Source organism: Trachurus japonicus, chromosome 8, assembly GCF_045865225.1.
Source record: "Trachurus japonicus isolate A0001 chromosome 8, Traja_1.0".
NCBI classification, from domain to species: Eukaryota; Metazoa; Chordata; class Actinopteri; order Carangiformes; family Carangidae; genus Trachurus; species Trachurus japonicus.
The window spans coordinates 6,453,941-6,475,387 of NC_140914.1; the positions used below are offsets into that span (position 1 = coordinate 6,453,941).

Here is a 21,447-nt window from a genome sequence, read left to right on the forward strand (position 1 = left end):
ACCAAGTATCATTATAAACACTTGATTATACTAAAAAAAGAAAAAAAAGAAAAAGAAAAAGAAAGACAGAAACTTTACAGAGAAACGACGGACAAAATCGTAAAAGAAAAAAATGTGTTGCACCCAGCAGCCTACGTGTTACCAGTTAAATCAAGTAGACGTATTCTAATGTTAAATATTCAGGAGCCAATCAAACAACATAATAACGCAGCAGTAATGTTTTAGGCGACATCCACTTCTTGAAACTTTTTTTCATACGAGTTCTTCTGTTAGTGTTATTATTGGTATGGATTCTGCTATTTCCGACAGTCAGGGAACGCACCACAGTTAAATGCCCGGCCCTTCTTCCGCCGCGTCAGATCCAACATGGCGGCGCCCCATGCCGCGGACGGAGCGGAGCGAAGCGGCGGTGAAACGGAGCTGATTCTGTCCGACTCGTCGTCCACCGGAGCCGAGAAGAGACCCCAGTTCGGGACCCGGTTCCTCACGGACCCGCGGCAGGTCTTCCAGCACAACGCGTGGTCGGTAACTTCAGCCAGAAACCGCACAAGTTACAGGAGGGGAGGGGGCTACCGGCTGTTAGCTACCGCTTTCTCATTGATTATGATTTGTTTTTATTGTTTTGATCGGAGATTTGGTGCAGAACGGGTCATGTTATTTTCATGTAATGATAATATAATAATCTGTTGAATAATCTCAGGTTATATCATCTAAATATACAGTAGGACTGGGTGTTACATGATGAAATAATTGTGAATATTGATTTATAAAATGGCTTATGGTACTTACAGCGGTAACTATCGATTATTTTCATTATAGATGTGCGGATTATTCCATAAAGTGTCAAATAGAAGTGACAATAACAATACAACAAAACCTGGTGTGAAATCTCAACATGTCTTGTATTTGTGCAGCCAACAGTTCAAACTCCAAGATTTACTATATTGAAAAAATATATACATTGGTGATTGTTGCGGATAGACTGGTTGATTAATTGCTCAAAATTAACTATGAGGTGTTCTGGATAAGATTGGATTAATTTGCACATTTTGCATATCTGATATAATATATTTTATAATGTATTATACTATATAATACTTTTGCATTGTCAACAGGGACAATGTGGAGTGGACTGAGGACCAAGAAGCAGCTGCTAAGAAGAAAGTCTTGGAAAACAGTCAGCCTCTACCTACAGAGAAACAAGGTGACGTTGTTGTTGCGCACACATAAACCACACAATGTGACAAACATCAGGGATCAATAACACAACTATTACTGCCTCTAATCAGGAGGATATTTGTTTTCAATGTGAAGAAGATACAGATTTAACCTTCTCATTATTGGATTGTTTATATTTACATTATATATTACATGCTGCATTATATCAATTCATTTTTGACAGTTATCTTTAATAGTTGGCTTTTAACTGACACTATTTCTATATGATCATTTGCTTATCCATAGTTTTTGTCTTATTAATCGTTTATAAATTTCTTCTACTTACTTTACTGCTTCATCACCTGTTCTTGCAGAGGAGTACGACAACCGGGCAAACGAGTACTGGAATGATTTTTACACAATCCACGAGAACCGTTTCTTCAAAGACCGCCACTGGCTCTTCACCGAGTTCCCAGAGTTGGCCCCTCAGTGCAGCTTGAACCACCACGACCCCCGTCCCACTGAAGGCTCTGGAGGCGAGGACGACGGTCGGCAGGACGCTCTGGACCAGGAACAAAGCAGAGAGGAGGTCGCTGACGGAGACTTTCCTGGCTCCTCCGCGTCGTATCGCATCCTGGAGGTGGGAGGTTGATTTGGAAGCGAGTTACCAGATCTTTCATCACACACTTGACTGAGAATACCTGCTGCTCTCTGAAACTTGTTAAAAACCTTTTGGATTAGATGTTAAGACCAAAAAGTGAACTGGTTATACTCACTTTTTAAATTATTTTTAAAGAATATATATTATTCTCATTGGAGGATGGAGGAAACAACACAAAAAAATGGATAAAAATGTTTTTTTTAATCAGATTAATTCAGGTGGATTTTGCAGCTGTGGCAGTGTTTTATGTTTTCTAGTAACTGTATCAATCGATATTTATTGCCTTGGATAGAAATGACTGCTCTGTGTGTTACTGTAGGTCGGCTGTGGTGTGGGGAATACGGTTTTTCCAATACTGAAGACCAACAAGTAAGTGCAAGTTGGACACAGACATGTAGAGGTTTGAGTATACGCAGTATAATGTGACGGACGTACTCACCACACAGCTTTACTCCTTTCTTTACACAGTGACCCGGGACTCTTTGTGTACTGCTGTGATTTCTCCAGCACTGCGGTGGAGCTGGTCAAGGTGAGACGATGGATGTGGTGGGGGGTTAATGTTTCAGGACGACGTGGTTCCTCCTCCTCCTTCATCCCAGGTTGTTGGCTAAACTAATGAACTGAAATCACCTTCCTGTCATCAGACTAATCCGGAGTACGACCCCGGCCGCTGCTTCGCCTTTGTTCACGACTTGAGTGACGTGGAAGCCGATTACCCCGTCCCCGATGGAAGCCTTGATGTTATCGTGCTAATCTTTGTGCTATCAGCGTTGCATCCCAACAAGTATGAACTTTTTTTCTCTCTCTCTCTCACTTCACTTCTTTACTTCTTCTTTTTTTTCAAGTTTTAACTGAGTGTGTCTCATTAAACACAGCACTGGTTGTTTTAACCCCCCCACCCTCCTTCTCTCTCCTCCTGTCTCAGGATGCCGGAGTCCATCAGCAGATTAGCGCGGCTCCTCAAACCCGGGGGAGTGATGCTGCTCAGGGACTACGGACGCTACGACATGGCACAGCTCCGCTTCAAGAAAGGTTAGTCAGGCTTTGGTCCAAATAGTTGTTAGAAACCTGCTCCAGACACAAAGAAAATGTGTTTCACTTAGCTCTGTTTATCTAGTAGCACCATTTTAGGCCTGACTGCTGAGTTAGGTTGCACCAAAGTACTGAAATATAAATCTGGCTGCTGGTTGGGTCTATCTGCATACTGCTAATTGCACAATATAAATACAATTACACTACATTTGATACAGTATGTACATTAATACAGTTAATAATATTCGCATTTTGTTGTATGTTGTGACCTTTTTCTATTTCTAGGGCGCTGTCTGTCAGAAAACTTTTACGTCCGAGGGGACGGAACAAGAGTTTATTTCTTTACCCAAGGTAAAAACAAAGACTTCTTCATAATTATTTTTGCAGAATTGTGTGTTAATAATGTTAATATGTATATAACAATATGTCCGTACTCCCTCTTTTTTTTCTAATCACAGATGAGCTTCATGAGCTGTTCACCGAGGCGGGGCTGGAGAAGGTGCAGAACATGGTGGACCGGCGGCTGCAGGTGAACCGAGGCAAACAGCTCACCATGTACAGGGTGTGGATCCAGTGCAAGTACCGCAAGAGTCCGGTTCAGCCGCCTAAGACCCAGGACTGAGACAGAGGAGACTGAACCCGCCTGAGTATCAACCACAAAACAGGGAGCTGAAGTCCGGGCGGTGCTGCCTTGTTTTTCAGAGGACGCGTGAAACCGAGGGGCTCTGTTGTGATTGTGATGAGGGGAACGCAGCTGCCGTCGTGTTGATGGACTCGTGTTTTATGGCGCTGCTGCTTTCCCGGCTGCAAGAGTGACGATTTCTCATTTTTCTACTGATGAGTTCAGTGATCTGAGAAAAAAAGGGCTGGTTACCCCCACGAAATAAGTGTCTCTATTCTGCCAGAGGCTGTTTTTAATTATCTGATGTTTTGATATTAAATTGCATGGTTTAAAAAACAAAACAAAACTAACCAACACCCACTCACCCACACTTTTTGTACATGAATAAAAATATAAACTGTAAATCTGTTGATTGTTTGTTTTTCCTGGTAATTCAAAAAATGTTTTGTTGCATTTGTTTTTAACACTACTTTGACACACACACATTAATAAGTACAATATGTGGGTGTGAACATGATGGGAATGGCAACTTTGTGATAAGTGATCATTTTGGTGCTTGTGTGGGTGGGCGCAGCTAAATTGTGTTGTGTACACACACTGCACAGGGATTATTTGCCATTGGTCCAGAGTAGACAAGAGAGATTTTGGGGGCAGGCGTGGACTGACGGAACTGAAGGTGAAAATTCTTGAACAATCTCACGAGAAAATATGAGATTTTACTGATTATTGTTTACATTGCAAAAAAACATGAGAACCGAACCGAATCGATCCGGATTCATCTGAAAACGACTTCGCTACAGCACAACTCCCCGAAAGAAACAGATTTGGTTTGGTTTTGTCTGTCCTACCCCCCCGCAGCGAGGAAGGCGACAGAAGCCCAACTTTGTTTTGATCGACCTGCAAAAAGCCAGGACCCGAAATTCATCTCACCACCGGGGGGGGAGAAAAAAAAGATAGGGGGGCAAGACATCATTTATACCTGGCGGTTTAAAAAAAAAAACGCAGAATCTCGAGGGTCGCCATTGTGTGTCTGTGTGTGGGGGTAAAAAAAAAAAGGGAAGGACATAGGCACGGTATGGTCCACGGGGGGAAAAGAGAGAGAGGGATGTGATGGGGATCCCCGCCGCCTAAGGAGCACGGCAGAAAGGCGGGTTTGTTTGGGAGACCCGGAGACGTCGAGGCCTCGGAGGGGAATCCTCCTCCTCCTCCTCCCGCGTCTGGAGCGTCAACGGTCGGCACGCCAGGCACGCGAGGCACGGGGCTGTGGATGCGGCCTAAGCCTGGGAGTTGTCTGCGAGGCGCCGGGGGAGAAACAACAAACAACGGGACAACTACGGGACTGTTTTTTTGGGGGGGGGCAAGGGGCAAGGGGGTTAACAACAGCAGACCCCGATACAAGATAAAATAACAGTAAGTATCTCGAGGAAAAAATGATTAATATAAAGGCAACAGATGTGTTGTTGTTCGGGTGAGTCCTGGGTCCGTCGTGCTTCTTTTTGACAGACATGCTAACGTGGCTAGCTCACGTTATGTAGTGTGTGTGTGTTTTGTGAGATAAATTCACCGCAGCTGTGATTGATAAGTGTTGCCTTAATGAGTCGGTATCTACGCAGACTAATGTCACAAATGTGTCTGGAGTTGATACGAACCAACATTACATAAAACCAGATGTGATGTGATGGTGATGTTGACTAGCTAACGTTAGCGGTTAGCTCCTCAATGCTAAAGCGATGAAGCCAGAGAACTCGTTAGCTCCGTGCTAAGCTAACTAGCTACCATGGTCATCATTCAGTCAGTCAGTGATGATGTTTCACTCTTTAAGCTGCTCTTTTTCTATGATATTATTCACGGCTCTGTAATCCCACTCTCTAAACTCTAAAAGAAAAGTTACACGAGATTGAAATGTCTTATCTCCCTAAATGGACACGAATGCTGCAAGTTACATTTCTCATCTAATGTATGCAATGCCACACACACACACAGCAGTCAAGTGCAGGGCGTGTAACTTAAACGTTAACCTTTGCATAAGCTTAGTAAACTGGGCACTTGTTGTTGTTGTTGTCTATTGTGGACTTCTCCATTGCTGTGAGTCTACTTGGCAGTCCCTCCATTAGTGACCTTTCATAACTCCAGCAGCGCCATGTAACTTAGGCCTATAATGCCAGGGCGTTATCACATGATGCTATAATTTTCCAGGCAGTGACTCTACACATCTGGCCTACGTCTCTGATGCATATTTAATGTCCGTTATTGGCTCAGTGTCTATCCAGATTGTAGAGAGTGTGTTCCTGAGTTGCCCTAATTGTATGGCTGGTTCTTGGTTAACACACACATTCATTATTGTCAGGTTTATTGATGACTCAGAACAGGAATTTTCCACATCCATATAGCTAAAAACAGCCATGACTCATCACATCTAATGTGTCTTTTGTGGCACTGATCTGTCACTCCCTTCTGAATGTACCAGACCTCACAACGCCTTCCTTAATTTGTGCTCTTCTTGTCTCCGCAGCCATGATGGAAGAACTGCATAGCCTGGACCCCCGCCGGCAGGAACTGTTGGAGGCTCGCTTCACTGGGGTTGGTGTGGCTAAGGTTTGTGTTACAGCAGATGTCGCACAGGAAGTCTCTCCCGTCAAAGTGCTTGAAATCACAGATTTTCTTGATTCCACTTTTTTTTTGTGTGTGAATCTCTTCCTCTCTTTGTCTCAGTCCGTGCCTCGGTATCACTCTGCTGTTCGGGGCCTAGGACAGGCTTGGCCCCACTCCTTTTCTTTGTCTTGTCTCTGGAGAAGGTTGAGCTGTGTCTGTGTTTTTTGGCTGGTGTGATATGGCATCTCTCCCTGGCTCATGATGTAGAGGCTGTATATGCAAGTGGCGACGTCTGCCAAAAAGGCCACAGACGGGACAGGGGTGGTAGAGAGGTGGGTGGGGGGGGGTGGAGGAAGAGGAAGAGGAGGAGGAGTAAAGGCAAAGGAGGAATGCAGAAATAGTTCTTGACCAGGTGTGAGTGGAGGCAGTGTTTAGCCTTGCGCCCCCTCTTCCCCCCTCCGCTACATGGATGGAGCCGTCTTTGTGGAAGGTGATCTTGGAACAGTTAGGGAGTGAGAGTCAGCGCCAGGAGTGTGGGCCCCGTGCCAGCCATAGGCAGAGCTGAGCCCAGAGCATGGCATGGCTGCTGCCGCAGAGAAAATGGCGGCTCTCGCTAAGGCATCATGCCACAGCCACCCTGTATGACAAGAGATGAGATGTGTGTGGGGAGAGTGAGAGAGAAACGTGTCAACAAATGGCTGTGGAGAAATACAGGTTGGTGGTCTAAAAGCCCTTCAATGTCACAGAGCAGCTTCCTTCTTCATATTTTTTTTATTTTTTCCTGACCTTGAGCGCCCCCCCCCCCTCATGCCACCGCTGCTACCCTTGTCATCTCTGAGTTGGCATAAAAGAAAAGAAAATTGTTATCCTTTGAGGACACACAGCAAGAACATACATGGCTGCGGTAATGGAACAGAGAGGGGCAGCTGAAATTATTGAAAAGTGCATTTCCCTTTTGAACAAGTCTGATCAAACAGGCAAGAATTTTTGGGGGAGAAAGGGAGAGAGACGGGGAGGAGAGGTGTAAAAACACGCTGTCATTCTCAGATCAAGCAGAGCATCTTTCTCCACAGAGAGAGAGAGAGAGAGAGAAGGCAGGAATGGTTAAGACGGTGGTGAACGGGAGAAAAATGGATGACATTATCTAAAGGTGACAGACGGAGGGAGGAATGGGTCCCCAGCAGCATGCCTAATGTTCAGCCATTTTAGGAGGGTTCAGTGAGAGAGCTCTCGTGTGCTCTGAATGACTAAGTGCGTCTTCCTGATTGGTGGACAGTGCCGGCTGAATCCTGATGTGAATCATTTGACTGACAGGCATCATCGTCACCTAGGGAACCGGCGGCATCAGGACTGAATGATGCAGGTCTGGCTTCAGTGGGAAGTTAATGGTGATGTTTGGTTCAGTCAAACCCCCACGTCCCCCCTCGGCTCGTCACCCATCTCTCTCTCTTGTTTTCTAACCCAGCGTGTGCGCTCGTTCTCTCTAACAAGTACATGTGAAAACCTTTTAGAGATAGATAGTGTTTTGTGCATATTTGTACCTTTTCGCTCCCTGTTTTTATGTATTTTTATGTCTTTTTTTTCCCAGGGCTCGGGTCAGAATCAAAACGAGTCGTCCAATCAGAGTCTATGCAGTGTTGGCTCGCTTAGTGACAAAGAGTTAGAGGTGAGTCTGTGTCACACATTTACTATTATATATTTTTTTCCTACACCACCCATCCCGCTTTGTCATGTCATCGTACGTTTGGTTGACCCACGCTCTCTGGTTGACCCACGCTCTCTGGTTTCCCCCCGACAGACGCCCGAGAAAAAAGCAAACGACCAGAGAGTGAGAAAACGGAAAGCAGACCACTTTGACAGCAGTCAAGGTAAGTTCGTCCTCTGCTACGATCTGCTGTCATCATCGAGTATTTCAAACGCAGCCTCTCGTTGAACTCCTCCTTTCTCTCTCTTCAAGGCAAAGCCGGAGCGAGGGGGCATAAAATTAGTGATTATTTTGAGGTGAGTTGCAGAAAACCATCTTCTTTTTTTCTTTTCCTTTCTTCTTCTTCTTCTTGTACTGAGCGTGTGTCCTCTACTATACCTCCACACTGGATGCGTAACTTTTCACATTTAATTTCTAACACACTTCTCTCCTCTTATTATTATTTTTTTTAAAGCCATCTCGGTCTTTCCATTGAACTGCTTTCCTGTCCGTCTCTCTCTTTACATGTGTGTCAGTTTGCGGGAGGTAGCGGTCCTGGTACCAGCCCTGCCAGGGGAATTCCACCAGTGGTCCGCTCTTCCCCACAACACTCCCTCTCCAACCCCCCTGTCACGGTGAGCATGTTTGCTCTATGGTCTTTCTCATGCTCCCTTTTGACTCTTCTTTCCTCCCATTTTGTTCCTCTTCTCTCTCTGCTTGTTATTAACACCGAGAGAGGAAGAATCTGACGTGGTGGTTCTGTCAACTAACTAACATTCAGTCGCACTCACTCACTGCGTTTTCAAGTCTGTCGTCATCGCCTGCCAATGTTTTGACAAAAACTGAAACCAGCGAAAGCAATCACGAAGAGCAGCGTTTGGTAGAAATGGAAGATACTGATAGAAATGCAAATACCTGCAGCACACACTCACCTGGAAACAGGCAGTTAAATGATAACAAGGGGGGAGTCTAGATGAACCTGTTGCTCACATCTTTTGTAAAGCGGTGGCAGTACGTCTAGTCAAATATGATGAATAGCTGAAAAGCCTTGAAATACGTCGGAGTGTTTTTGCAATGAGACTTTATTAACTTTTAACAGGCTCTCGACTCATTTCAGTCTCTGCTCATTATTTTTATGCAACATGGACTCGTGCTTTATGATGAGTGGCAGCTCCAGGTGTTGAGAAATGAAGTGAGCGTCTGTGTGATGGAGTCACCGTCACTATGGTTGTGTCTGAAACGACTTGATATATATAGTGAGCTCATTAATAAAATGAAAAAATACTTTCGGACGCGATTCCACCGTGCAGTTATAATAATAAAAACGCTCCAGATCAGTGTCATCCGCGATGCATTATGGTATTTATTGCTTGGTTAGTGTCTATCAGTTATTTTTCATGCTGCATTGTGGGATACTATGAGTCCATTATATGGGGTATATTAATTCTCACTGCACTACAAACTATCAGAATCAGAATCGGCCTTTAGTACAAACTATATATTGAGTGGTGAGTGATTTCAGCCCGTGTGTGTGTGTGTGTGTAGGCTTTTCATTGGATGAATGTGTGTCGTCTTGCAGGTGCAGCAGGGAAGCCCCTCCTCCGTCGGCTCGGCCAACACCGAGCACTCGACGTGTTCGCTGAAGCCTGTTTCTCTGCACATGCTCCACAAAGCCACACAGGTACCGCACACACAGCACCTGGCTCTGCTGCTTGATGGTTTATTTAACACTGCACTATCATTGTTGTATATAAAAAAAAAAAAATCATCATCATCAAGTGGGAGATGTGGGTCTAATTGTTGCATTGCATTTGTCACTGATACAGAATGATGCGTCATCAGCGTGTTAACCACTGTTCTGTCCTGACTTGTGTCCCGTAGTCTGACCTTACTATAGAGAAACTAACAGCGATGGAGAACAACAAGAACTCCGACCTGGAGAAGAAGGAGGGACGAATAGACGATTTACTCCGGGTACTAATCTCATAACGTTTCATCGCGGGCGCTCTGCTCTGCTGCCATGTTTTTAATGGTTTTCAGTGAATATCGTGTGGTCTTAATTTTTGGCATGTTAGTTGACACATTCCTTCTTTATGTAATGTGTTTGGTTTTTTTTTACTGTAAAATGGTGTTGATTCTTCTCGTCTGCTTGTCTGTGCATCGTGTGTGTGTGATCCAGGCGAACTGTGACCTGAGGAGGCAGATCGACGAGCAGCAGAGGATGCTGGAGCGATACAAGGAGCGCTTAAATAAGTGTGTGACCATGTCCAAGAAGCTGCTGATTGAAAAAGTACGTAGGATATCAGAGTGATCGGGTCATCGAGGGGGTTGTGACAGGAGCTAATTTTAGAAGTCCTAATTTTAGCCCCGTGGAATCGACAGCGCCGGTTTGATGTCTGTGTTTCTCTGCTCTCTCTGCCCCTCAGTCGAAACAGGAGAAGATGGCATGCAGGGACAAAAGCATGCAGGACAGGCTGCGACTGGGTCACTTCACCACAGTGAGACACGGAGCGTCTTTCACTGAGCAGTGGACGGATGGATACGCCTTCCAAAACCTCATCAAGTGAGAGTCCTCGTGTTTTAGCTTCAAACTTTATCCTGAATAGGAGAAACCAGACCAGAGAGAACAACATACGTTTCTGTATTTATTAGATATCACTTTGTAATCTTTAGCTAGAGGGGGTAAAGACAGCTCTTCGGTCCAGGGAGCAAAAGAGCTCAGAGCAGATCAAACACACACAGACGAAGCAGAGCAATGAATCGGCTTCTTGATGTGACACTAATGCACCGGTTGTTTCCAGACAACAAGAAAGGATCAACTCGCAGCGAGAGGACATCGAGCGGCAGAGGAAGCTCCTGGCCAAACGCAAACCGCCCTCCATGGCCCAGACTCCGCCTCCGAGCCTGGAGCAAAACAAACGTAAAAGCAAGGCCAATGGAACGGAAAGCGAAGCGTACGATGCTTTTGATTATTTATCTTCTCTCTTTTCTTTTCTTTTTTTTTGTTGTTGAATCGTCTGTTTTCCTTCTGCGTTCCTGTTGCACTGAGGTTTCCTCTGTGTCCTCGCAGGTTATCACAGGCAGAGTACCACGAGCAGGAGGAAATCTTTAAACTGAGGCTAGGCCATCTCAAGAAGGTAATGCTGTAATTTAAAAGTTTTTGGTTTCACCATGCAGGACTTGCTTTGGTTATTTATTTATTTATTCTTTTGGTTGTTTTATTCAATTTGCACCCGTTTGATATTGATCGTTGCAGGAGGAAGCTGAGATCCAGGCGGAGCTGGAGAGGTTGGAGCGAGTGAGGAACCTGCACATTCGTGAGCTGAAAAGGATCCACAATGAGGATAACTCCCAGTATGAGTTCTTCTTCTCCTTCTTCTGTTGTCCTTTCCTTGTCAGTCTATACTGTTGTGTTCCTGCCTTCTACTGTACTTCCTAAACTTTGTTTTGTTTTTTTGTTTTTCTTTCCAACCCCGTGCAGATTCAAAGATCACCCTACGCTAAATGACCGATACCTGCTACTCCATTTACTTGGACGAGGAGGTTTCAGTGAAGTTTACAAGGTGAGAGAAACGATACGCTGTCAGAGCTCAACCAGTCTTTGTTTTTATCTCATCTTCCTTGTTTTGTTTGTTTGTTGTTTTTATGTCATGGATGAAGAGCTTTTGCAAGACATTCTTCAACATTAGAACTCAGTTTCGACTATGTTGATTCTTGGGTCAAAGCTTCCTGCTGTTCCATCCCAGCTCCACTACAGGAGGGCTTGTTTGCTGTTCCCAGTGAAATATTAAATAGTTAGTCGATAATTATATATAAATGTCACGCAGACGTTTCATTTATATAATTAGTGGTTTTCTTGATGAAGCGTATACTTGGTAAAGACCTGTCATCCTCTGTGATATTGCTAACGTGCTGCCACGGTGCTGAAGCAACAGACAGATTTGATTTTATATCAAAACGTCTCTGAAGCTCATTTTTAGAGACAGTGTTTTCACAACGTTCAGCCTTGGTGAGGCCGCCTTTGTTCCTTAATGATCGTTGATTTCCAAGACTATGGCAACACCTTGGAACGAATGCAGTCGAAAACAGTTGGGGCTGTTTTACAGACTAAAAAATAAGACACAGTATCAGGTCAGAGTCGAGTTTTCTGCTGCTTGATGTCAGAGATGTAGATTGAAACCTGGGGCCTGTACTGAGAAGGCTTTGTACTACGACGCTGGTTATCACCTTGGTTTGTTAAGTCCTGCGCTCCGCTTTTGTGCTCTGTGCGCGTTCACATCAAATTGGGCGTTTGGCGTCATATGATTCTACTTCCGCACAAAATGGAGCGACAACGGCCATTGATTTCAGCCAAGAGGAGCAGGTTGTTTTAATGGAGAGAGTATGAGTGATACAAAATAGCACGATCGCAGCCCGAAGCAACAGTGTTGCTGCAAATATGACGAGAGAGGAGGCTGCTTTTAATTTCTGACAGCTGAACATTGTGCTGCTTTTAAATATGAAGCTTTATCCATTTAAACAAAATAAACTAGAGCAACAACAACTGTCATTTTTAAATTGTGTTTTATATTGTTTTCATATATTTCACTGATCGCAATTATAGAATACAAGTGTGTTATATTGAAGGCAGGCTGTGTGTGTATGAAAATCAGTAGGTATTTTAAGACAACAAAGACCTTTAACTGTGAAAATAGCGTAGACCTATTCAAGATTGCATTTGGGCAACACTGCCATGTAACAGGCGAAACACTGAAAATACTTTATTCTTGGCCACATCAAAGTGAAATTACTGTATTAAAGCAGAAGTAAGTTGTCCGGTCGTTTTGGCTAATGCTGCGTTCCAGGCAGGCTTTTGAAACTGTAAATTGCAGCTTCAAGTCACGACTTACGACTTTGTAGCGTTCCAGGCAACCCACTCGTGTTTTTCCGACCTGTTTTACCTGTAAAAGTCACTATAACGGCCACTCGTAACTTCCGACCCGTGAACTCGTACCAGATCGAACTGGTACGACTTCACAGGTCGGAAATACACGAGTTACGGGTTGCCTTAAACGCACCATAACGTCTTGTCAGCCGATGGAGTTAGTAGCCCCCGCCCTCGTCATGGATCTAATTGGTCCTCGTCCCTACGTCACCACATTCACGCGCATCCCTTGGCTGCACACACAGCCCTTCATGCCGTTCTCTCTCCTCATTGGATAAAACTTGTAGGATACGAGAAAACTTTTCTCCTCGGCTCAGAGCAGAGCAGAGTGACTGAGAGACCCGTGTTTTGGTCCAAACACTCTATGTAAGTGATTGCTGTCGGAAGATAAAACTATTTAAGACTTATATTAACACAAAAATATCGCTTACTTCTGCTTTAACTTTACCGATTATCCATCTGATTATCTGTCCTGCTGCGAGCGCACAACCTTTTTCAGTGGTCTCCATAGACTGTATATAAAAGTAAAATATATATACGTATATAGCCTAATAGAATGAGCTCCTGACAGGAGTCGGACCTCGCTAACCCACTAAACTCGCTTTGCAGTACAGCCTCTGGGTTGACATATACAGTTTATTGCACTGTTGAATATGAGCTCCTGTAGCTCTGAGAGTGAGTGAGCTGTGGAAACAGTTGAGGACGTGTGTTTCATTACATTACACTGAGTTGACATCATCAACATTTCAAAGTAAAAAATGATTGCAGCAGAATGTGAGAGTTGTTCCAACACCGTGTTGTTGTCACCTCGGTTAAAAATGATGAATGAACTGAAGCTGTTTAATGTGAAGAGAGAGAGTCTCTCTGCGGCTGAGACGGAGTCGAGCCAAACACAGGTCACGACTAACGGGAGGAATTTATTTCCCAGGCCTTCGACCTCACGGAGCAAAGATACGTCGCCGTCAAAATCCACCAGTTAAACAAGAACTGGAGGGACGAGAAGAAGGAAAACTATCACAAGTGAGTGTTTACTCTCCGGTGTACTCTCTGCCACACTGTGCGTAATGTCTACTTTTAAAACAAATGGTGTAAATAAACTCTCTCTCTCTGTGTTTCAGACATGCATGCAGAGAATATAGAATCCATAAAGAGCTGGACCACCCACGAATAGTTAAACTCTACGACTACTTTTCGCTCGACACTGACTCGTAAGTCATTTTGTTTTAAATTTGAGCCTTCTGACGGCTACTCTCATGTTTCTGCAGATTGTGTTCAACAGAAGTTAAACAGTTTGATCCTGCTCAAGTGGTTTGTAGATGTGGTTTCTAACCCGTCTGTCCGTCCTCGCTGCGCTGCAGGTTCTGCACAGTGCTGGAGTACTGCGAGGGCAACGACTTGGACTTCTACCTGAAGCAGCACAAGCTGATGTCAGAGAAGGAGGGCCGCTCCATCATCATGCAGATCGTCAACGCCCTCAAGTACCTCAACGAGATCAGACCGCCCATCATCCACTACGACCTTAAACCCGGTACGTCCCTGCACGCCGCCGTAACTGCTGCAACTCAGAGCGCCCGTCCACACGGATACACGTGTCAGTGAATCCACATCAGTTTTTTATCGTTTCAATGTTTCATCAAGATGGAAACAGCGTTTTGAGGGCGACTTCCCAAACGGATGTTTTGTGAAATGATAACGTCATATCCCCCATCGCTCCAACCTGTAACCTGAGCCACACAGCCAGACGTAAACGGTCTATGGACGTAACGTAACAACAACAATAACGGCCGACTACTGTTGGTTCCCACGGACGCTGCAGCTGAATTGTGTCTGTCAAATCATCATCGATCTTCATATTTCCGACGTGACTCCCAGTCAACATTTTTTTTTTTTTTTTTAAGTATATTTTTGGGGCTTTTATGCCTTTTAATGGATAGGACAGTTCAGAGAGTGACAGGAAATGGGAGGCAGAAAGGGGGGGGATGACACGCAGGATAGGGCCACTTGACGCGGGATTCGAACCGGGGCCGCCTGCAGTGAGGACTGTAGCCTCAACACATGGGGTGGGTGCTCTACCAATTGAGCTAAACACCGCCTCTCCCAGTCAACATTTAATCGACTTATAATGTTTGGAGTTTAAATAGAGCGGGGAGCTTTCTGGCTTCTTCTCTGCTTTTGGTGATTATGTGTGGCAGCGTTACAGGGCCACACACGCTCCACAGATTGTTGTTGGGAGTAATTAATTTCTTTTCCTGAGTAATTTTTTTCTTCTTTTCTTTCTTTTTTTTTTGGACTTCGATTTCAAAATCCCGCCAGAAGCTCCCACCTTCAAATAACGTTTCACCGTTGCGGTCAAGCCTCCACTTCATCATGATCTATTAGATCTATTAGATCCATGATACGTTTACCGGTATATGCTCCACTTAAAAAAATACAGTCAAGCTATCCCTGCCATTGTTTTGTCCTATATGTATAAACAACAGTAAGAGCATATAAGGATATAAGGACTGATTTCAAAATAAAGGTGCCCTTCCAAAACTGATTCAATTGCATGGTTTGCAAAGTGATTTATATTTTTAAAGGAAAAGCAACACTAATATTTCTTATTTTCACTGTGTTCCCTGTAAATTCAGATTGATATTGAAAGGAGATGACCTGTTATTACAGAACACCGCCTCAGAGAAGTCTGATGTAGCACCTTTGTTTTGAAATCACTCGTCACATTACTTGCAGGTGGGAGCTTCTTGTGGGATTGAGAGATCTCATTAAGTCAGAAAAAAATGACTCTAAAAAACAGAAAAAATATTACCCTGAAAAATAGAAAAATGTAAGTGAATGCAATACACGTCCGTAGTTTTCAGTGGATCTGTGTGTACGCAGATATTTCTTGAAACAACCTCAAGTTTATGGAGATTTTTTTCAAAGCAAAAAAGAAAAAGATTGTTTTGGGGGAAGCTCTGTTTCCGTGTGGACAAGGCCAGAGTCTCTGGAGCAGCATTACTAAAAATAAAATTAGCAGTTGAAGTGACGCTGCTGCAGCTACTTCAGTATTATTAGTAGAGTTTTGGTTCTGGTTCAAGTGTTGCCCCAACATCATGATCATGATTAATGATTATCAAGCAGTTGAAGGCACGGACTCACAGGATGTTTATTTTCCTGTTAATAGATATGATTTAGTTGTCAAGACTGATTGGCCCAAGCTGTGCTGAGTCTATTACAGTGTGGCCAGTGACGGGTGAAATCAAACCATGTCTCACATGTGAACAATTACATCATTTCGCTTCTAATCTAGTCGCTATTATTCCATTAAGATGTGAACACGGTTTGTTATTACATAGTAGAACGTATGGTCGTCCTGTGTTGAGCTGAGTTGAATCATCCACAGTGTAAATGTGATATTTTTTTTATTTTTTTATTTTTTTAATGCTGAAAATGTGAAAATGAATCTTGACGTGTAATTTTCTGCTCAGGCAACATCCTGCTGGTGAACGGCACCGCCTGCGGGGAGATCAAGATCACAGACTTCGGCCTGTCGAAGATCATGGACGACGACAGCTACAACTCAGTGGACGGGATGGAGCTGACGTCACAGGGCGCCGGGACGTACTGGTAAGTTCGCAGAAGGTGTCGTCATGTGTGATGCAATAAATCCTGCTTTTTATTTTTCTTTCTTTTTTTCCTTTTTTTTTTTTTTACCACCGCCCAAACCCTCAGTTCTTAAAAGGGTCAAATTTATGCCCGATAGTCGAAGCTGACATATTTCTCTACACTCGAGTGCTTCCCCCCACATCACAGTCTGTCACGGAGCGGGTCGTATTTTTCTGTGTAGAGCCAGTTTACGCCAGAATTATATGGACGTTCAGAAGCTTCTCGCTGAGCTCCTTCAAGCCAAACCAACGTTTTAACCTCTGAAAATGACTCGATCCTCCATCTGCACTGGAAAGTCAGTAAATCACAGCAGCTCCCTTCATCTTATACGATCGCTGCGTCTGACAGGAGACGGGACGGAGTGAAGTTCTGCCAGAAGCAGCTTCATGTATGAGAGTGAAGGGAGAAGACGTTCATTGTAGCAGAGAAAATGAATCGTTGCCCGTGGGCGGCAGTGGAGCTGTATTGATATTATGGGATCGTTACAGTTGAGGGATGCTGCTGTGATTAACTAGATACTAATCAAGTCATTTTCAGACGTTTTTCATTAAATATTTATAATTGCTCAATCAGCTTAATGCCTGTAATCATTGATCACCTGCTTTATAATACCAACTCACCGACAGACCACCGAACAGAAACATGTTGAGTACATAAAGACCGATATCACAAACAAACACACACACACACCGTCTGCCAGAATTGATCGGTATCAGCCGATCTCACGCCGAGGATCCACTGGCGTCCGACACACCTCCCCGAGCTGTTCTCTATCTCGCTCCCCATTGGACAGTGACCACATAGATGATCGATATCAGTAAAAAACAAAAAAAACGAGTGCAGAGTGCAGAGTCACCTGTAAACAGAGGAGGTGTTAGAGTCTTCAGGCATCATGTTCAGTCAGTTATGTGCTGTGTTGATAATAAACAGTGTTCAGTGTGGCGATAACAATAAAACTTTATTTATATAGTACCTTTAAAAACATACGTATAGAGATGACAGAAGATGAGTTGCATACAAGTGTCACAAACTGTAGGAGATGCACTGCCCAGGAAATACAAGACCGCAACAACATCTTAAGACCTCTTCTCTTCCTCTGCAGGTACCTTCCTCCCGAGTGTTTTGTTGTTGGAAAGGAACCTCCCAAAATCTCCAACAAGGTGGACGTGTGGTCGGTGGGGGTTATTTTCTACCAGTGTTTGTACGGCCGAAAGGTAGGAAGAACCCTGAAGTTTATTACTGAAGTAAAAGTAAAATGATAAAGAAACATCCAGCGGAGAATTTTGTACATGTCTTATGGCGCGTTTCCACTAGCGCGCTTCGGCTCGGCGCGGCGCGGCACGCTATTTGCATGTTTCCACTAGCACACAGTACCTGCAACCAGGTACACTTTTGGTATCACCTCAGCCCTGGTTCCAAGCGAGCCGAAGCGTTACTAAAACGTGACGTCAGCCGACTGCCTTCCACTGATTGGCTGATGAGTGTCGTCACTGGAAGCGTCATAACCGCGCGACGACAGACAAGAGAAATGTTCCTGCTGAAGCCTGTTATTACGTGACTTTATTCAGTTTTAATATTTTTTAATGCGAGAAAGTAACTGTTTAGATCCCCAATGTGCAGTTAGTTTATCCAAACGACGGCTGTTTAGAAGTTTGCCCCGATGTTTTTCGGAGAAGTGAAGCTCCAGGTCCGAGCAGCGACCGCGACATCATAGAGGCAGCAGCCCGGCTCCTGACGTGCTCCGCCGGCCAGCCTACCACCGTCACCCCGAGGAGAACAGACCGCTAATTAACTTACCCGATGGCTTTTAGAGGTTTACCACCGGCTGGTGATAAATGTTGGTCTCATTGATGAAATCTAACAATTGTGGCTGTAGCAGAAGTTTGTATTTGTTAATGGTGAGCGCACCCCCCCCCCCCCCGGGAAATTCCCCTCTTTTTTGGTCCTGACCCGTTTGCATCCCTGTTACAAAGTAAAAGCACCAATTCTATCGTAATGGCTTTCCTTATGATAAAAGGCAACGGGCATTTTATTTTGTGAAAATAACCGGAAGTGCGTTGCTCACTACGGCTAGCTTTAGTAACGCCGACTTCATCGAAATAAAATTGTAAACAGCTGGTATTTTGTCAGATTTTCAACACGTTGGGGATCTAAACAACTACTTTCTCGCCTGAAAATGTTTCAAATGTTGCTAAAGTTATATTACAGAGTTTAGAGCGTTGCTCGGCGCCGGGTAAATGACGTCATGGCGGCACTAGTGATACTCAGTTGTAATGGAAACACAACTGAGCCGAGCCGTGCCGAGCCGTATCGAGCCGAGCCGTGCTAGTGGAAATGCGCCATTAGTTACAGGAACTTCATTTTTAAGAGCTGGGTTTTCTGTTTAATTGTTCCTTTAGGGCTGGGCCATTATGGTAAGAATCAAGATCACGATTAATTAAACTTTTTACCTCGGTTACGATCAATCAATCAAACTTTATTTCTATGGCACTTTTCATGCAGTTCAAATGCAACACAAAGTGCTTTCCATAATAAAAAAGACCCTGTCCCTCCCCAGTAATATGTGCTTTGGAGCAGCTATAACTGTGATATCGTTTTCTTCAGAAGACCAGATAGTAGAGGATTACAGTAGTTGATTCTGCAAGTAATAAAAGTATGTAATGACCTTAGAGACGAGTGGACGCACTCTGGCAAAGTCTTTCAGATGATAAAATGCTGTTTTGGTCATGTTTATGATATGAGGTTGGAAATTTAGGACTGTGTTTTTTATCTGTTGACTTGGGTTTAGTGCCAGTGACCAGAGTTCCTCTCTCACAGCTTCAGAACCGATAACTAAGGTTTTGTCCACACGGAAACGGAGCGTCCCCCAAAACAATCCTTTTCTTGTTCCTTTTGAAAAAAAATTCTCTAACCACGGCATCGTTTGAAGAAATATCTGTGTACGCGACTCAAAACGCTTTGGTACATAACACCAGTCCTGTGTGGAGCGTGTGTGGCTCTGTAACGCTTCCACACAAACACCAAAAACAGAGAAGAAGACAGAAAGCTCCCCCGCTGTATTTAATATCAAACATTAAAAGGCAATTAAATGTTGTCTGGGAGTCGTGTAAGTGCAAATATGATGATCAATGAAGATTTAACGGACGAGATTCAGCCGCAGTGTCTGAGGGACTGATAGTAGTCGGCTGTTGTTGTTGTTGTTGTTGGTTTGAGGCTCTAAATGTTGCTTTTGATTGTTTTCCCATTAATCACTCAGCCCTATGTTCTTGTTTCTTTTTTACTTTTTTACTCTCATGTCTTGCCCACACTGTAGGGAAATGTGTATATACTGTATATATTTTTTGTTTTTCTAACAACTCCTCCTCTCCGTCTCTTTGCTCTCAGCCCTTCGGCCACAACCAGTCTCAGCAGGACATCCTGCAGGAGAACACCATCCTGAAGGCCACAGACGTCCAGTTTCCTCCTAAACCAGTAGTCACACCTGAAGCTAAGGTAGCGGACACTCGCTCACCACCTCTGTGTCTCTCTTTCATGTGTTTACATCATGTTCTGGCTCTTGAGGAGGGAGAGGGGGGGGGTATTCCTCAGAGTCAGAGCCATGTAGTTGAAATACGTCTGTGTGTGTGGACATGTTGTCTCAGCAACACTTTAAAGGAACATCTTCAGATTTGTCAAACATCAAATGAGGCTGTCTATACACTATGAGGTTCAAGTGGCCCAATTGCAATTTTTTCCTTTTTATGTTGCACAGATCGGATCTGGAACATGAACATCTAAACGGGGGGAAAAAAGACATGATAACAGATATTGTTAGATCAGGTTCAGGCCCCGTTATATGTGGAAATACATCAGATACAAATCAGATCTAAACAGACAGATGGGGTATTCTCTAGCAATGTGAGTCGTACGTCATCAAAAATGCGTTGATAGCGCATATGCACGATAGCCGTTTTTTGAAACCGATGACTGATAACGTACCTGGACTAGTGAGCACAAGTGGACCTAAAATACTGTATATCATGACATCAGTATACCACTATAAACTAAACTAAAAACAGTTTTGACTCTGAAGATATTCTATTACCAAGCTGTTCAGGCATTTGCTGAAATATATCAAACAAAACTATTTGATATCTCAAATGAACATCTATTTGAATAAGGTAAGGTAATACTTATTGATAAAAAATAAATAAAGGCCTACAAAGTACAAATACAAAGTGAAAAAGTTCATTCCACCAGTTAAAAAAAAATGTGTGTTAGATTCAAACATTTCTATGTTGACAGCAGTGCTGACAAAATATACATTATATTTAATCGGGGCTATTCGTTATGATATCGGACTTATCGGAATGACGTCATAATTTCCTGATATCGGGCCGATAATTATCGTGCAGCCCTAATCATTTCCTTAGAACACGTAAACAGACGGACAAAGAAAATCGGGCATAGGCAACAAATCAGAATCGGGCATCAAGGCCTTAAGTGTAAACACTCAAAGATTAGTTAAAAATGTTCAGCTGGACTCTGGAACTAGATTTTTTTTCGCCACACGTAACTGTTTTAGTCGTTACTCAAGACTTCACACAGCTGTTGTGACAAAACTTCACACACACACTTAATATTTTCTGGTTGCGACTCGACCACGAGGCGGAGACTTTAGATATTTAGGATTTGTATCTTTTTTATCTAAACACCATGAAGACAAACAGAATCTGAGCTTGCTCTCTAACTCTTCTACTCTCCTCACCCCCCCCCCCCCCCCCCAGGCCTTTATAAGGCGCTGTCTAGTCTACCGTAAGGAGGACCGCATCGACGTGCACCAGCTGGCCAGCGACCCCTTCCTCATGCCCCACATCCGGAAGTCGGTGGCGTCGTCGGGGACACTGGGCATGGCCGTCGCCTCCACGTCCAGCTCCTCCAACAGCAGCGCCTCGAACTGAGCCCCCGCCCACCAGCGGACGGACTGAACCACCACAGAGAGAGAGGGAGAGAGTCGAACCCTCGACCCTCCCCTCCTCCCAGCAGCATCCCACCTCCTCGCCGTGAAGAGTCTGAAGACGACGGCAGAGATGAGACGTTACGGATGGGTTGGGGAGGGAGCCCCGCGTCACCGCCACCATCACCCCTCC

General features: G+C 44.2%; 2 protein-coding genes across 3 annotated transcripts; both read left to right on the forward strand.

Annotated features, from left to right (window-relative positions):
• The first annotated feature begins 357 nt into the window (after positions 1-357).
• Positions 358-3,877, forward strand: mettl2a (methyltransferase 2A, methylcytidine). Its single transcript, XM_085783450.1, has 9 exons — positions 358-521; positions 1,116-1,204; positions 1,533-1,798; positions 2,139-2,188; positions 2,288-2,348; positions 2,464-2,603; positions 2,745-2,851; positions 3,137-3,202; positions 3,310-3,877. Exons 1-9 carry the CDS (start codon positions 367-369, stop codon positions 3,471-3,473), a joined length of 1,098 nt encoding a protein of 365 aa, XP_085639576.1. The 5' UTR covers positions 358-366; the 3' UTR covers positions 3,474-3,877.
• A 210-nt stretch (positions 3,878-4,087) lies between these two features.
• Positions 4,088-21,447, forward strand: tlk2 (tousled-like kinase 2). Of its 2 annotated transcripts, XM_085783451.1 has the most exons (21): positions 4,088-4,883; positions 5,986-6,068; positions 7,654-7,731; positions 7,864-7,933; positions 8,023-8,066; positions 8,286-8,384; positions 9,329-9,430; positions 9,631-9,723; positions 9,929-10,039; positions 10,176-10,312; positions 10,551-10,703; positions 10,820-10,886; positions 11,006-11,103; positions 11,231-11,312; positions 13,602-13,693; positions 13,792-13,881; positions 14,032-14,201; positions 16,141-16,279; positions 17,421-17,532; positions 19,703-19,810; positions 21,085-21,447. In XM_085783451.1, the coding sequence occupies exons 2-21, from the start codon at positions 5,988-5,990 to the stop codon at positions 21,256-21,258; spliced, it is 2,100 nt and encodes a 699-aa protein (XP_085639577.1). In that variant the 5' UTR covers positions 4,088-4,883; positions 5,986-5,987; the 3' UTR covers positions 21,259-21,447. The 2 variants fall into 2 exon arrangements, with proteins under 2 accessions (XP_085639577.1, XP_085639578.1); XM_085783452.1 differs by lacking the exon at positions 8,286-8,384 and having other exon boundaries at positions 21,085-21,430.

Excerpts from the sequence above, each read along its gene's own strand:
- mettl2a (XM_085783450.1), top strand. The coding sequence starts at position 367 with ATGGCGGCGCCCCATGCCGCGGACGGAGCGGAGCGAAGCGGCGGTGAA. Across the intron at positions 522-1,115 it reads GTCTTCCAGCACAACGCGTG|GGACAATGTGGAGTGGACTG; the intron begins GTCGGTAACTTC and ends CATTGTCAACAG. Across the intron at positions 2,852-3,136 it reads ACAGCTCCGCTTCAAGAAAG|GGCGCTGTCTGTCAGAAAAC; the intron begins GTTAGTCAGGCT and ends TTCTATTTCTAG.
- tlk2 (XM_085783451.1), top strand. The coding sequence starts at position 5,988 with ATGATGGAAGAACTGCATAGCCTGGACCCCCGCCGGCAGGAACTGTTG. Across the intron at positions 9,431-9,630 it reads TGCTCCACAAAGCCACACAG|TCTGACCTTACTATAGAGAA; the intron begins GTACCGCACACA and ends TGTGTCCCGTAG. Across the intron at positions 10,704-10,819 it reads AATGGAACGGAAAGCGAAGC|GTTATCACAGGCAGAGTACC; the intron begins GTACGATGCTTT and ends GTGTCCTCGCAG.